At 41.3% G+C, this 17217-nt stretch overlaps 1 protein-coding gene across 50 annotated transcripts in view; it reads left to right on the top strand.

Annotated features, from left to right (window-relative positions):
* Positions 1 to 17217, top strand: part of Muc16 (mucin 16, cell surface associated) — a 187966-nt gene that overhangs the window by 6364 nt on the left and 164385 nt on the right. For all 50 annotated transcript variants that reach the window (XM_050132491.1, XM_050132490.1, XM_050132488.1 and 47 more), the window contains exon 2: positions 8792 to 15748. In XM_050132491.1, coding sequence (XP_049988448.1) covers positions 8792 to 15748 — 6957 coding nt within the window. The remainder of the gene's footprint in view (positions 1 to 8791; positions 15749 to 17217) is intronic.

The raw sequence follows: 17217 nt of genomic DNA, 5'->3' as shown, positions 1-17217 counted from the left end.
GAGAGAGAGAGAGAGAGAGAGAGAGAGAGAGAGAGAGAGAGAGAGAGAGAATGAATGAGAATGGGAGAGAGAAGAGGCTGTAACCATCTCTTCTGAAGAAAGACTGGGGAGAAACAGAGTAGGCTGGAAATGGAAGGAAGATCTGCTTGCCTGGACAAATGGGTGAGTGGGAAGGGCTTGTCTCTCTCTCTTTTTTTTATTGATTTTTATTGAGCTCTACATTTTTCTCTGCTCCCTCTCCCTGCCTCTGCTCTTCTCTTCAACCCTCTCCCAAGGTCCCCATGTTCCCAATTTACTCAGGAGATCTTGTCTTTTTCTACTTCCCATGTAGATTAGATCTATGTAAGTCTTTCTTAGTGTCCTCATTGTTGTCTAAATTCTCTGCGATTGTAATTTGTGGCCTAAAGGGATGGCTTAGCATTAAAGGCAATGCTCACAACCAAAAATATAAGGTCTTGTCTCTTAAAGGGACAGGACAAGTCAGAAGTCAGTAGCAGGTCATAACATTCCCATCTCTTTCTTATAATAAAAAGGTGGGAAGTTAGGCACAACAGGTTAAAGGAATTGGGGCAGTGGCTTCTCAAGACTGCTTCCTGCTTATTTGTGGACAGCATCCTGGGGGGGGGGGGGGCGTGTTCTAAGAAAGCTGGGTACTGGTTACACCCTGGGTAGCTGCTCTCGTTGCTGCCATCTGGTGTTTGTGTTATGGAAATGTCCAGTGTCTCTTACACCTGCTTAAGGTATTGGTAGAACAGAGGACAAAGTTAAGTTTATGCTAGTTCCAGGACAGGAACCAAAAGCTACAGAGAAACCCTGTCTCAAAATTTCAAAAAAAAAAAAAAAAAAAAGGAACAATAATATTAGGACCAGGGAATTAGGGAATTGAGAGGGGTATATCTGACCTGTTTAAGGTGGATTCTTTAATTCGTCTCCCTGGAACTCAAAACTTGGATTTTTGAAAACATAAGTTTTAAACAGTAGCATAATTATACCAAAATGACTGTGACAGATATTTTTGCATAATGAAAAGTTTCTTTAAGACTATGAAAGGCAGCTTGAAAGGTAATTTTGTTAACTTGTATCTTAATTGAAATTTGTTTGGTGAGTCTGTCCTTTTAAACAACAAAACCTTCCAGCTGTCAAACTGCATCAGAGATCTTTGAGAAGGATAAAGTTTTACTTGAGTTATTGATTAAAAACGACAGAGAACTTACTTGGTTGATACATAGAACTACTCCTCAAGGTCTTCCATGGTCACTGAGGGTAGTATTTGCCTTTTGCTGTTTAGTGCAGGGCCTGCCAGGCTCCAGAAGATCCTGTGGGCTAAGAAATCTGTAGGAAGACAAGCCTATCTTGACCTGAACAGTGAAGCTGTCGATTCCAGTGATTCTGTCCACTGTCTGGAGATCTTTAGTTTAGATGAAAGGTAGTTTTGCCCAGTGGTCAGCATTTGGCAGTTGAAATGAATTGCCGATGGACGTTATTCTGTACCCATTTGTCTTCTGTCTTCTTTGGAGGAAATAGAGTGCTGCTGCTAGGAGCCAACCTGTCTCTTGTATGAAAAGTCTTTTAATAATTAAACATTTAAATACCATATTTCCCAGATCTCTGAGCAGGTGAAAGCTGTTTATCAGTTATAGATAAGTTATAGAAAATGCCTAGAGAGCTAGGTCCACGTTTGACTGTACTGGCTCTCAACTTAATAGGTAAGACTTATACTTGCAAAAGACAGAAAGAAGAAAAAAAAACTATTTCTAATAAACAGTAGAACTGACAGTAGCAGAGAACAGCTTAATATATTTTAAAGCAGAGTTAGATTAAATATATAGTATTTTTGTAAGAAAGTGCATACAAATTTAAAACATGAGAGTTATTGCTTTTTTGGTCTGGAATGAGATATAATGGGCAGACAATTATAACATTTTACAGTAAACAGGTGTGTTTAGGTTACATACACACACACATACACACACACACACACACACAGAGTGAACAGGAATCAGGCAAAGTAGATGCTCTTGGTGGGCCCTACCAAAGGGATGCCACTGGGCAAAGAACACATGTAACAGTTAGCACTGGGGGACCAGGCAGGGAATACCCTAGTAAGGATGGCAGTACTTTGTCACTTGACCTGGCCCTCTGTTACGATGGTGGTGAAGTCACCTGACATCAGTCAAAATGGCAGTGGTCACATGTTACATGGAGAAGCCACATATTTTTGAGCGGCGGTAGCTTTAAATGTAATAATAAGACCTAGAGGTCTGATTCACCCTGTTGCCGAGCTGCTGTGCCACAAGCCATGGCAGGGAGCAAAGGCTGGAATTGAAAACACCTTCCTCGCAGATTCAACTAATCTTGTCGATTTCCACAGGACCAGCAGTGACGGAGGCAGGGATAGAATAGAAGGAATGGGAGCAAGAGGAAAAAAGCATTTTCAGATAGGTGAGAAAGGAGCTGCCCAGCCAAAGGAAAAGTAGAGCTGGCAGGACACAGGCAGAGCGTTTATAGGAGGGTGGCTGATAGTTTGAGGGTTTATTCTTCATAGCTGAAAACATGAAAACAGTGGCACCTCAAGGCCAGTAGAAAAATCTCTTCTTTCTACAGTCAGGGTGTTAATGAAGCCTGACTGGCCCCAGTCCAGGCAGTGACTTAGAAATCAGAGGCTAGAAGTCATCCTGGACAGTCTCTCACAGAGGGGACCACTTACAAGCTGTCCAAAAGGAAAGAAGGAAAAAGAAAAGGGAAAGAAAAAACAAAACAAAACAAAACAAAAAACAACAACAACAATCCGAGGGACCTCAGGTCCTAAAGCAAATGCACCACTCAGTGTGTAGTGCTAGCGTGGGAGGTACCCTAGGTAGTTTGGTCATGATTTTAGCTATGGGAACTAACCAGAGATGAATGTCAGTGAAGGGCTCAACTGTAGCTGTGAAGGCTGGGTTGGGGGCAATCCCCCATTTCTAGGAGCATCAGAGCATTGCTTAACAGTCAATTCCTCGAGTTCTGAGAAATGGTTAAGCTGACTGGAAGGGGAAAATTCACCACCGAAGCTGCTGGTGTGCGTAGAGGTTGGTGCTCAGGCAGATAAAACATGGGACTGTTGTGAAGAAACCCAGCCAGCCCCCCCCCCCCAGCAGGCAGAAGGGAATGTAGAAACAGCCTGGCCAAGTCACAGCTTGTGAAGACTTAGACCCTTATTAGGAAATGTATCAAGTGTTGTGACAAATTTTGCTTATGTGAATGATACAGTTGAAAGCATTTTTAAACTGTGCATAGACAGGCTATGTATGTAATGGTTTAGATAAAATGCTGTGGTTTCTTGAGGGCCAGAGGCAGCGGGCTATGAGGGGCAGCTGGGTCCTACAACCTGAGGTCTCTGTGGGTCCCAAGTAGGTAGGTGGTAGTGGGTGAGAGACCTTGGTGGATTTGCAGAGACCTCAGCAGGTAGGTGGTGCAGTCGGTCCCACAAGGAGCCCTGGTGGGTGAGAGACAGAGATGGATAGTACAAGCATAGGCTCCAGCATTCCCTTTCCTGGAACTGTGTTTCTTTTTAAATTGTTCACTTTTTTTGGTCTCATTTTTTTTCCCCTTGGGAAGACTGATTACTAATAACCACACAGTTGGGTAGCTATTAGATTATCTTGAAGTCTTTGCCTTCTAGGAAATACTTTTTAATACTTTTTAATTTAGTCTGAGACAGAAAGCAGCCACATTCTTTGCCAAAATATCACAAGAATTGTCTCTAGCCTATTTGCTAATATCTTGGTAACTTCCTGAGCTCAGTCTCTCAGCAGTGCTGTCTTCCAGGCTCCTACTAGGATGCCCCATTACGTACTGTTTATATCATTCAACTGCTTTCCTCATCCAAAGTCTTGATTCCTCTCAGAAACAGCATGGGCAGTCCTGTTAACGGCAATAGCCCACTCACTCCCTTGGGCCAGCTTTTGTCTTCACTGCTTTATTATATTATTCCTCTGATAGTATAGCAAAGAAGCTTTTAACAGAATGTGCTTAATTTGGGCTGACAGTTTCAGAGATTAGAGTCCATGATGGTGGAGCAAGGGCATGGTGGCAGAAACAGTTGAAAGCTTATATTTTGGTCAACAAATAGAAGGAAAAAAAAGAGGTACACTGGGAATTAAGCAAGTCCTTTGAAACCTCAAATCCAGCCACTAGTGATAAACCTCTTCCAACAAAGTCATACCTCCTAACTATTCTCAAACAGTTCCATGAATAGGGACCAAGTAGGCAAACGTATATGGAGTCATTCTCTTTCAAAACCATGTGTCCAGCATGTTCGGTTTTGTGCACTAGAGTCTTCCAAATTTATTCTCCTCAGCTAAGTGAAATGTTGTGCCCTATAAGAAAGCTTTCAAAGATAATTTATTTTTGCTTCATTTAACATACTGCTATATTTTATTCCATTATATCCCCTTGGGGTTATATTTATTTTGTTTTATTATGAGTGTTTGTTTGCAAGTGTGTTTACATTTATGTGCCTTATGGGCATACCTGGTGCATTCAGAGGTCAGAAGAAAGTATTATATCCCCTGTAACTGGAGAAAAGATGGCTGTGACCTATCATGCAGGTTCTAGAAACCAAACCCAGATCCACAGCAAGAGCAAAAAATACTCTTAAACATTTAACAATCTCTTTTGTGACCCTGTCTTTATTTTTATTGATACTGCTTGTAACCTACTGAGTTGTTTATTTGCTTATTTTCACTGGGAGAGCTCAAGTGTTTTAGGCTAGAGTTTACCAGTCACAGTACTACCAGTCATGTAAATGGATCTGGATAATCATTTTAAGGGCTGCAGATCAGGGAGATCCTCCTTGTGTTGGTAGATGTTGGACTTCATCATAGGATCTCTAGTCACTAGAAAGTAGCAGCATCCAAAGTCCTAGCTACAACAACCAGCAGTGTTTCCACACATTTTGATCCCACATGTCTCTATCTGGCACAACAGGAAGAAAATATCTGTCTCAGAAATGAGTGAGGGCAACTGTCACTAGGTGCCAATGACTAAGGGCACAGAGACATACTTCCCACACTCTCATGCTCTGCAGCCTGAGGCATTCCCTTACCATTTTAGGAACCTCAACATAAGCAACACTGGGATTCCAGACTTTAATAGAGAAAAGAGTTTCAGGATGAGCTATCATGAATCACAACTGGAAATTTATTAAAGATATTTCAATAAAGATTTTAAACATAAGAATCAAGAAAAAGACAGTTACCTAGTGAAAAAAGTATGACCTATCCACTTACGAATATAGGCTCCTTATAAGATAGTGAAAATGAAGTGTCTTATGATTGTTGATGTTTTAGTGGTCCTCATGTTATGTCTGGAAAGGTTATTAGGAAGTGTTTTTCTCTTGCCCATCTCTGTCCTTTGATACATGGGTTATGAAGTGTCTCACATGGTGCCTTGGATGTGATTATACTCTGATAAAAGTAAAACCAGGAGTCATCGGGGCTGCACAAAAGCTTAGGATATATTTTATCATAAAGGGAGTTTCTGATGAGAATGCTAGAAAAGTCTCAAGCAGTTGATAGTTCTGCTGGGATTTTCTTCATAGCTGGTTAAAGGATTCAACCATACTCCAGAGTAAAAGATTTCCCCCTTTTCTTGTCACTATAATTATGCCTGTCCTTTTTTTTTTTAGCCTCAGTGAGGACCAATCACCAACTAATTTATTCTCCAAAAATTCATAAATACCTCAATCACATTAAAACAGTGTTGTTTCTTTATCTTAGCTATCAAAGCAAGCTACAGCTCCTTCAACTGCAGGACTATCTATGAAGACAAGCACAAAAAATCTTTTTATAACATCCAGAGTATCTTAAAACTAATCTAGTCCTTAGCTTCCCTGAGATTTTTAAAGAAATGTCCACATTTCTCGCCTCTCCCTTTGCACCTTTCTCTGTAACCATGAACTGCCTATAGAGACTGAAGGATAGTGGGGCCTTTGGGCCTCTCATAGGTTCACAAAGGACTATTGAGAGGCTCTATCTATCTCTGTTTCATGCAGGCAACCACAGAGGCTGGGAGTTTATTTGTGCCACAGTTTTGTCTTGTCCGGAAGGCACTGTTTCACCTTGATCCTTTCCAACCTTCACTTCTTACATTCTTTCTTTCTCTTCTTTTGCAACATTTCCTGAGCTCTCAAGTGATGGTGTGTTTCACGTAGGCATTCTTTTTATGACTTAGAACTCTACAAAATCTTACATTACAATTTTGCCAGTTGTGAGTCTCTATATTAACTATCATCACAAAGAAGTTATCAGCACAAAGAAGTTTCCCAGGTGATGAATGAGAGCTGTACTGCATACATATTTAGAAAGAAGATTGATGCTATAGTTATTTAGCAATAACTAAATAGCAATAGGTTCTGCCCTAAGAAGTATAAGTTTCCTGGCTATGGTTTCTTAACTAAATTTAAAAGACTAAGCATGAGTTTCCTTCTGTGGAGTGGGCCTTAAATCCAATTTTAAAAGGTTGGTTATCCTAAATATTTATGCTACTATGGCATACATTAACATATCTTGCCAGACCAATTATTATTTCAGCCTACATGGTTCACATCTGGATACTATTGTTAATGGCTCTTCTCTCCCATAAGCCTAAAGAGCTAACAGGGAGAAAGCTCTTTTCAGTTCTGTTATGTTTTCTTCATGTCCTGTGACCAAAGTGTGTGTGTTTTTACAAAGAGGGTTTGACTTGTTAGTATGGCAAACTAGAATACCTCAAAATTTTCACAGATACATCTTCCAAAAGAAATACTAGCTTGCAGTACAGGAAATAGTACCTTAGGAATATGTGGGGAATCTAGTCATATATTATGTGTGTGCGTGTGGTGCACATAATGTGTGTTACAAATGCACACTCCCATGCAAGCTCACAAACTGACCAGGGGAAGATGCTTCCTTACTTCCCATCTTATTCCCATGAGATGGAGTCTGTTACTGAAACCTGTGCTCGGCCGGTCACCCAGTGAACTTGCTTGTCTCCCCAGTCTGTGTAGTGATAGCTAGGATTACAGATGTATGCATGACCTTGCCTGCTCTTGATATGGTCACTGGAATCCAAATAGGTCCTCATCCTTTTGTAACGACTGCTTTTACCCACTGAGCTATTGTTTCAACTCCATGTGTGTCATCTTTCCCCTCTTTTCTACTTTTCATGTATAACTGTATGCATGTGTACATGGTGTGTTCAGGAATGTATATGCTTGTTTGGGGCATTGTGTGTGTGCGTGTGCGTATATGCCTGAAGTTGATGTCTTCAATCCCCTTACCTCCTTCTTCACTGAGAAACTCTCGCCAACATACCCAGAGGTCTTCAGTATGGCTAGTCTTCCTCATGAGCTTTCTCTGAGGAGCTCTGCCTCTACCTTCTGGGGATGGGATTATAAGCACCTCCCAGCCATAGATGTTTCAATTTTTCTTTCTTTTTTCTCTTCTTTTCCCTTTTCTCCTCTCTTTCTTTCTTCTTCCTTTCTTCCTTCTTTCTTTGGTGGGAGAATTAACCACACAAATATACATCCTAACAAAGTATAATAGAAATTTCAGGCATTCATGTACCATGCTGTGGATTTCTTTGATTGTAGATTTAACCTGTTACAAATGGATAACTTCTTCAAACTGGCTCATTTTTTAAAAAAATGTATTTACTATTTGAGAATTTCATACATGTATGCAACATATTTTTATCATATTCATCCTTCACTTCTGCCTCCAACTCTTCCCAGACTTTTCCATCGTGTTCCCCTCCCAACTTTATGACCTTTCCTTCAGAAAATAATAATTTTGTTTTACATTTGCATTTATTTATTTATTTGAATGTGTGTGTGTGTGTGTGTGTGTGTGTGTGTGTGTGTGAGTCCCAATGTCCATGTGGCCATCAGTGGATAATTTTCAGGAGTCAGTTTCTTCCTTCCACCATGTGCATTCTGGGAATCAAACTCAGGTTGCCAAACATGGGAGCCAGTATCTCTACAACCCCTCTACTCCTCCTGCTCTTTCCTGTGCTTCTTCATTGTTTCTAATAACATATTGAGTCTAATCAATAATGGCTATAGCTGTAAGGCTACACGGCCAACCATCCATTGGGATGTGGACAGTTTATCGGGGATCATATCTCTGAAGAGAACTGGCAATCTCTTATCCATTCACAATCGTCAATAGCATTTAGCTGCTCTACCCATGCTGGAATGTTAATATTGTACAGGTCTTGTACCAACCATTAGAACAGTCACGAGTTCATGAGAGAAATGTTTCCATATATTCAAAAGACATTGCTTTGTAGATCTGGTTCTTATAGTCTTCTATTTACTTTTCTAGGAGGCACCCTGAGCATTATAGAAAGGGAGGCTAACACTTCATAGTCATTTATCCTCTGCATTTTTACCTACCTGACTTATTTTTATAGTTGTAAGACTATAGATTTTATTTAGAGGCTATATTTTTATCCAACTTCACCTGAGAATTTATACACAATTTATATGATGATTATTTTAATACATTTATGTTAGCATATGAATAAGTGAGAAATGTTTTATCCAAGAACAACATAAAGTCCAGAATAAAATTTCTTCCACTAGATGAATGTAGATATGATTAATACAGATATCAACCATAAGGTTGTTCTAGTCACCTTATAAATATGTAAAAACATATATAAGACTATTCCTGAGAGTATTATTAGATTACAAATTTATAATTATCTATTATTTGTCAAGAGCTTACTGTGTCAAATAAACCCAAACCAATCTTGCCTTCTTATGTAGCATCCTCATTACAAGAACCACATAGTTCTTCTGGATTTATGACTACAAGGCTCAGGACAACACCCAAGACAAGCAGAAGAATGTTGGAAACAAGCACAACAGTGACCACTTCAACTTTACATTGGAGAAGCAGCATTCCTTCAAACTTGGCTACACCAGAAGGCACAAGAAACTCACAGAAAACAGTGAGCAGCATGGAAGCCACCAACTCTGCTCCCCGCATATCATTTGAATCAGTTGTACCCAAATCCACACTGTTCACGTTGATACCCAAAACCACAGGGAAGAGCACTGTTTCTGCTTCAATGAATACGTCTAATTCTACAAGGACTGGCACACAAAATGGGACTGAATTAGATAGTACCCTTCTGCAAGACACATCCATGACTGTTACTATGGAGACTAACATACCTGAGATGATTTCGACCACAGATCATACTCCTCATCTTCCTGAAGCATCCTTTACTAATTCTGTTCTTGTATCCAGAACAGAACCTGTGAACAGCATTTCCTATCCAAGCCCTCATCAGTCAACCACGCCAGAAGAAACCTCCAGTAAAGTGTCCACTGGACCCCCAAACTCTGTCATTGGCACTAGTCAGACAGGTTTTGTGGGGACCCCAAACTTGGTTTCCTCCCAAGGAACACCAGAAACTTCCTTAGTGCCAGGAATGCACTCTACTCTCTCTCAGAGTTATCCATTGATGGAGAAATCCACTCTTGTCAGCACAAGTTATAATACCCCTTCCAAGACAAAATTCTCACCACTGGAAGGAATCAGCTCTGAACATTCCTTGGGAACTACGGTCAGAATGATCTCTCCATCACCTGTTGATTCCACATCACAAAGGCATAGTCACTCTTTTACAGGTCCTATAAACTCACCCATGCCTATTACCCATCATAATCCCAAGCAAGGTTGGAATACCACTTGGATACAATCTAGAACACTTGAACAAACAGATTCAACCACAAAATATGATCCTAACCATACTGAAGCATCCACAAATGTTGACTCATGGACAAGGGACATGTCTACTGTGAACACATCCCTTACAAAGCTACAAGAGTCCACATCAGAAGAAACTTCCATTGGAATCACCATCAGGACTCCTGGTTCCAGCCTCACTACAAAGTCACAAATGTTGGCAAATAGCCACACAGGACCTTCTGTGATGACATCAAACATGATGACTTCTGAAGACACATCAATTTCTGCCTCACTTAAACACACTAACTCCAGTGGAGGACATGCACTTCCACATTCAGAATCCATGGCACCTTCCAACAATGTTTCTTCATTTCCTTGGGAAGAATCAATATCAACAGATTCCATAACAATGCCACGTGAGTCACATTCACATGCTATTTCTTCCATGGCAGACAGACACAAAATATTACCTACTAGTTCTCTGACATCTGTCATCAAAATTTCTAAGAATCTAATCCCAACAGACTTGTCCAGAATCTCAAGACCTGGGACTTCTTCAACTCTGAGTTTGAGTAGCAGTCCTCAGACAAGTTTTAAGAGTGCACAATTATCCAATGTCTCACAGATGACCACTGTTTCCACAGTCACAAAAGGAAACCACGTGAAAGATGGGAGTTCAACATCCCAGCTCAAATACACCATAGCTACACCAGTCTCATCTGGAAATGAATATTTCACAATATTTATGACCAAATCAGAAGGCACCACAGTTCCATCTCCACAACTAATTTCCTTTGCAACTGCAGAGATTAAAAGACAGACAGCTTCTACCTTGATCTTAGCATGGAAAAATGATAGTAAGTCTGAAGACATGCATACAACCAAAGGACACAATACTAGTGAGACTGATGTGCTCACTATCCCATCTCTTCCTGAGTACCAGACAGCAGGCTTGTTTGAGCCCAACACATCCCTCTCAATGCTACATCAGTCAACATCAAATGATACCTCCATTGGAATCTCCATTGGGCTCCCGGGATCTATAACAACCACAGAATCAGAAGAGACAGCAGCCAGTCACAGGGGACATTCTGTAGTGACATCAAACATGGTGACTTCTCAAGACACATCAACCCCTGCTTCAAACACAGAGACCCAGCACAGTGAGACACAGACATTTCCACTTTCAGAATCCAGGCTTCATTCTGTTAATCCTCCACCGCCATCATGGACTCATTCAACTTGGGAAGGGTCCATGCCTGCCAGTTCAACAAGACCTACACCTGAGGCTCCCTCCCGTTCTCCAGTTCCTGCCACTGCAGACAGATACAGCACCAGATCCCCTCTTTCTGTCACCTCTATCTTCACAGTTGCTAAGGACCCAATCCCTACCAGATTATATACAACCTCAGGACCAACGTCTGTTTCAGTACTAAGCTCCAAACATGCTCAACTCTCAAAAGTCTTACAAACAACCCCTGTTTCCTCACTCACACAAGAGAACAGCATGGAAAATGGGACACACACACGTCATGCCAAACACACCATCACACCTACATCAGCTCCATGGGAAAAGGAATCTTTCACAACCATTATGCCCATCATGGAACATACCAGACTTCCACCTTCACAGCCTGTCTCATCTGGAAGCACAGAGATCGAGACAGGCACAGCTTCCTCCCCAAAGGCAGCATGGACAGACTTCCGTACATCTGAAGACAGAAATTCAACCATAGAGCAAAATCCTAACCATAGCGAATTGCACACTAGACCTTCTCTTTTTGAGTCTAGGACAGGAGCCCTGTCTGCTGACAGCACGTTCCTGTCAGCCCCCCATCAGTCTACCTCAGAAGATACTCCCATTGGAATCTCCACCAGTCTCCCTACCTCCACCAGCAATGCAGAATCAAAAGAGATGACAAGCAGACCCATGGGACATTCTCCAGTTATGGCAGACATTTTGACCTACCCAAACACATCCAGCACTACCTCAGTCAAGGACACCCAGTCCAGTGGGATGCATACACTTCCACATTCAGAATCCATTGCTCCTTTCAACAATCCTGCTTCAGCATCATGGACAGGTATTCCTGAGGCAGGATCCTTGTCTACAGATTCCACAACACCAGCATCACTTTCACTGGCCCCTGGTACTTCCTTACCAGACAGACACCATCAGTTTCCTGATACTGTTGCCTCTATTTTCACAGTTGCCAAGGATCTGTTTCCCACAGCTTCATACCCAAGTTCAGATCCTGTGACTACTTACATTTCAAACTGGAGTACTATCTCTCAGTCAAGCTCTAACACTGCACATGCTTCCCAAACTTCACCGATGAATAAATTTTCTTTGATCACACCAGGGTCCAATGTGGAAACCGGCAGTTCTGTGCCCCAATTCAAATACACTATCACACCTACATCAATGTCATCTGAAAATAAAGCTTTTCCCACTACCCTTCCCACCACTCAAGTATCCACTCTTTCACCTACATGGTCAATATCACTTGAACGTGAAAAGATTGGGACACAGACATTTACCCTCCTGACTATATTGACACCAGCAAATATACCTGAGAAGGTGTTGTCAAGCACAGATTTCATTAGTAGCCATTCTGAAGTGCCTTTCAGTTCTTCTCGTCCTGTATCCAGAACAGTATCCATGTCACCTGATAGCACGATACTTCCAATGCTTCAACAGTTTACATCAGAAGATACCAAGTTTACATCAGAAGATCTGTCCAGTAGAATTGTCTCCAAACTTTCTAGCTATAGCATCACAGAATCAGAAGAAATATCTACCAGCCAGGTTGGGGATTCTCAAGTGACATATAATACGGGCCCGTCCCTGGAAACATCACCCATGTCTTCAGTGTCTGATAATTTCAATAGTTTCACTCCAATTCCCCTAGTCACAGAGCCATCCACATTTCTAAGCCAAAGTCATGAAGTCCAACCAATTGCAACTTTTTCAACTCTGAAAGGAAGCCAACCTGCCGATTCTCTAGGATATCTTGATGGGCCAACCTTAGCTTTTCCTGTTACCTCCACAGAAGAACACAGCACCCCATCTCCTAGTTCTGTGATCTCTGACTTCACGCCTTCTAGGGAGGCAATCACAACTGGATTGGGTATACATGATTTGTCTACCTCATTTATAAATTGGAGCAATAGTACACAATCAAGCCCAGAGACTCCACAGGTCACCAAATTCTCAGAGCCGAGCTCTGCTTCCTCTGTAAAACCCAGTTGTTCCATACCCCAATCCAAATCCTCTGTTACCGCTGCATCAGTTTCATCTAAAACTGCATTTTCAACCATGTTCCAGCACCCTCTGGTGGATACTGCAGTTTCTATTTCAGAGGCAGCATTTTCTGAGGCCTCTGGAATTATGGCTCACACAACTTCTTCCCCAAGCCAATCACTCCCACAAACTACCATTCTTGAAGAGACCAGAATTGCCACAACACATGATACTGTTTCTTCTCAGTTGCCCCCTAGCATGTCTACTGACATCTCCATTTCAGAGGCCATTACAGCTGGCAGACTCTCCATGAGAATCCCCCCTTCTTTCTCAGCATCAGAAGACATCACCACTGGAAGCATTCTCAGCCACATTACCTATCCTAGTACAAAAGAACACATAGAGTTAACCTCCATCTTGGAGGCAGATAATTCTGGGTCTTTATTATATGATGCCCTGTCTAGGGACACTGCAACCACTGTTTCTGTGGCAGAGTTTTCTTCACCTGAGCCTCAGACATCTCCATATTTAGCAATGATATCTGAAGCCAGAGGTTCTGAGGGACAGTCTTTACTCAAAGAAAAGCACATCTCTTCAGATTCAACATCAACTGTGACTGAGAAAACCACACCACCTGTTACTTCTACTTCACAAGTACAAAATGACTCTTCCCTTGACTTTGTGACTGCAATTGTAACTTCTATTCAAGAAACAACCTCAATTGGAAAAGATGAAAATGTACTTTCTGGGAGCACTTCAACCCAAGGCCTGGATACCACTTCCAGGTATCCAGGTCCTTCATTTGACATAAGAAACCTCACAGCAGATCACATTCCCTCAAAAAACCTAGAAAACAGAATAGAAACCAATAGTCCTGGAGCCCATTCTCAAGGCACTGTCCTAGTTAATTCTGTCCCATCAAGAATAACAACTGTAATGATGACCCCGCAAAGCAATTGGCACACGGCCCTTTCCACATCAATGCCCATATCTAAACCTGCACATACAGAAACTCAGAGAACTTTCCTCCTAACCTCAGTAGAACAGGAAATCACCATGCCTGAAGATACTAACTTGATGACAAAACATAGCTCTGATCTTTTCACAGTGCCCACTAGGACTTACACTGGGATTTCAAGAACAGCAGTTAACTCGGCTGATAGAATATCTATTTCAAGCTCTGGATCCTTCACAAAGACAGCAGACATCTTAATGGGAAATAATTCCAATATCTCTACTGTTTCCTTCCCAAACATTGACGACAGTCAAGTAATTAATGCTGCAGAATCATCCAAGGTCACAACTCTTTGGAGCACTTCAGTAACTACTGATGATACAGGGGATCTCTCTACTGTAACTCAGACAGTTCTGCACCCAGACTCCATAACTCATTCCACCAGTTCTGAGCCACTGTCACAAACAGACTCCCCAGTCCATGAAGCAACCCCCTCTGTGAAGTCTGTAGAAATACCTCTGACAACATCATCTTTTCTTGCTACATCCTCATCAGAAGGACAAAGTCTCAGTCTCACTTCTCCTGCTTCTGGGGTCCCCACATTCTCTTCTGGGGAAAGAACTCCAAAGGAAATAGACTCAAACTTAGATTCTTTTACAACACCATTTCCAAGCTGGAGAAACAGTGAGTTAGTCAATTCAAAGGACACTAGAACCTCACAAACATCTTACATTTTGAACAGAACTGAAGCAACCAGTGTGGACATAACCACTCCTGGACCCCAGTTCCAAAACACTGTGTCATCTAAGGCTGTTCTCCGAGATGGTACTGCCTCTTCCTTTTTGTCATTACTAACAAAGACTCCTCCTTCTTCTGCTTCCTCTCTACCACCAGAGAGTTCAAGCTCTACCTCTTTTCCTGAGACTTCATTCCACACCTCTGAGTTTTCTAAGACAAAGGATACATTGATCAGAAGCTTGAAAACTGGACCAGGTTCACCTCCAAATTTGAGCAGCACCTCACTTGAAATATTGGGCTTACCTGAAGTTACTACTGATAGAGAAAATTTTCATTCTTCCTCAAAATTCAAAGTAGCCAACATGGAGGCCGTCAGTAAAGGGCATGAGCTAAGTTCCTCTGTACTGATACCCACTGAATCATTCAGGGATGCCTATACAGGTGGTACCTCTTCCTCCACATGGGTGACTTCTATGTCCACATCATTGCCTGCCCATTTAGAGACTACTAGATCTGATACTGACCAATTTTTCCATTTGACTTCTGGATTGAGGGATACTAGCATGTCTCTACAAACAAGCATGCCTTCATCTCCTGTGTCCACTCCCATTTTTCCAAATTCTGAGACTGCTGTCGCTTCTGCTAGAAACATATCGACTCCTTATCAGACTCAATCTTCACGGTTTACTGAAGTTCCAGTACAAACAGTCACCACCTTACATTCTTCATCTATTACTGAGCCTACAGGGGTAACATCTTTCCCAGAATCCAATTTTACTGTGCCCTCACCAGAAAGTACTCATGTTCCAAGAACGGATATGCCACCTGCAGATGAGGTGACTTCAGATGAAACCACCCTTTCTGCAGCAGAAGATATGGCTTCATTGGCCACAACCAGCATTCCAAAAGGCAGCTCACTTATGACTTCTAACAGTCCTCATTCAATAACAAAGTCAAGCCATGGTGATATTTTGGTGGCCACCAATGTAAAAGAATTACCTCCTTCAACTTCTACATCTCTGCCCTTTCCTGTTTCCACTAGCACTGACTTTACAGCCATCCCAGCTCTGCAAAAGACTACTCTTTCAGGTAATTTACAAACAGAAGATAACAGTGTTGTTATAATGAGTGGCATCTCTTGAGATTTCATGGTTATGTTTAGAATTTTGAAGCCTAGAACTCATTCCAGAAAGATATATTTATCACCATTCTTCAGAAACATAATGAGAGTTCTGACTTGGGAAGGGTGACAGTGCTTTCCAAGTTCCTACACATTCAACCAGCTTGAGAAGTAGGAACCTGCTGTCCCCACATTTCCATTCACAGACTGAGGAGGATCATAGGCAACAGCCCTTTCCTAGGAGGTAGAAAGAAAATTAGTGATTAATTAACACAGTCACATTATCTATCATTACTACAGTTAACATTATTAAATCATATAAATTGTACAAATTGGTGAATTTCATTCTGATATGCTCATGCATATCAGAGCTCTCATCCCCACTTCCTTCTTTTCTCACTTTCTTCTCTACCTTCCATATTCCTTCAACTTCCTTTGTAGTCAGTTTTATGCTTTTAGGGTTTTTGTATGTTCGTTTGTCTCCACATGACATAAAATCTAGGATATTTATTTTTATATCTGCCTATTATTAACTTACTTATGTCTAGTTCCTACAAACTACGGCTGAGCTAAAGTCTATTTTATATACTGTACATCTTCAAATTCATTCAACTGTTTAAAAGCATGAATCCTGTTTTGTGTGTTATTGTACATGACATCTAGTGCCTTGCACATGTAAAATAAATGCTATATAGGTGACCTATACCCTCTAATACCATACTATAAATTCATTTAGCAAACTTTGGTTAAACTACTAACACCAATCACTTTTAATAACTGGGTATATGAAAAACATAGAAAAACAAGCAAGCCAATGAGCAATTACTACAATGTAATAGATATTTAACATGATTATTAATCATAATTAGTAGTGGTGATAGTGACAATTGAGTTTATACAGCATATATTTCTTTTTTTATTTTTTAAAAGGAAAACAAACCATCTTTTTTCATTTTACATACCAATCCCAGTTCCCATTCCCTCTCCTCCTCCCATTCACTCCACCTTCTCCCCTAACACATCTCCATCCACTCCTCAGAGAGAGCAAGGCACAATTATTTGGGGGAAAGTCCAAGGCCCTCCTACTATATCCAGGATGAGCAAGGTATCCATCCAAAGAGAATGAATTCCCAAAAATCCCAGTACAAGCAGTAGGAATAAATCCTGGTGCCACTGCCAGTGGACCCCAGTGTGCCCCAATCTCATACAACTATCACCCACATTCAGAGGATCTAGTTTGGTCCTATGCTGTTTCATTCCCTGTCTGGCTAGAGCTGATGAGCTCCCATTTGCTCAGGTAAATTGTCTCAGTGGGTGTCTCCATCATGGTCTTGACTGCTTTTCTCATATTCTCACTCCTCCCACTCTTCAACTGGACTTTGGGAGATCAGCTCATTGTTCTGCTGTGGGACTCTTTTTCTGTTTCCATCAGTTGTTA

The sequence above is a fragment of the Alexandromys fortis genome, unplaced genomic scaffold, assembly GCF_014885135.2.
Source record: "Alexandromys fortis isolate MF-2015 unplaced genomic scaffold, M_Fortis_MF-2015_v1.1 scaffold_392, whole genome shotgun sequence".
NCBI classification, from domain to species: Eukaryota; Metazoa; Chordata; class Mammalia; order Rodentia; family Cricetidae; genus Alexandromys; species Alexandromys fortis.
The sequence above is the reverse complement of the archived record's forward strand: the minus strand, read 5'-3'. Positions and strand labels throughout refer to the sequence as shown.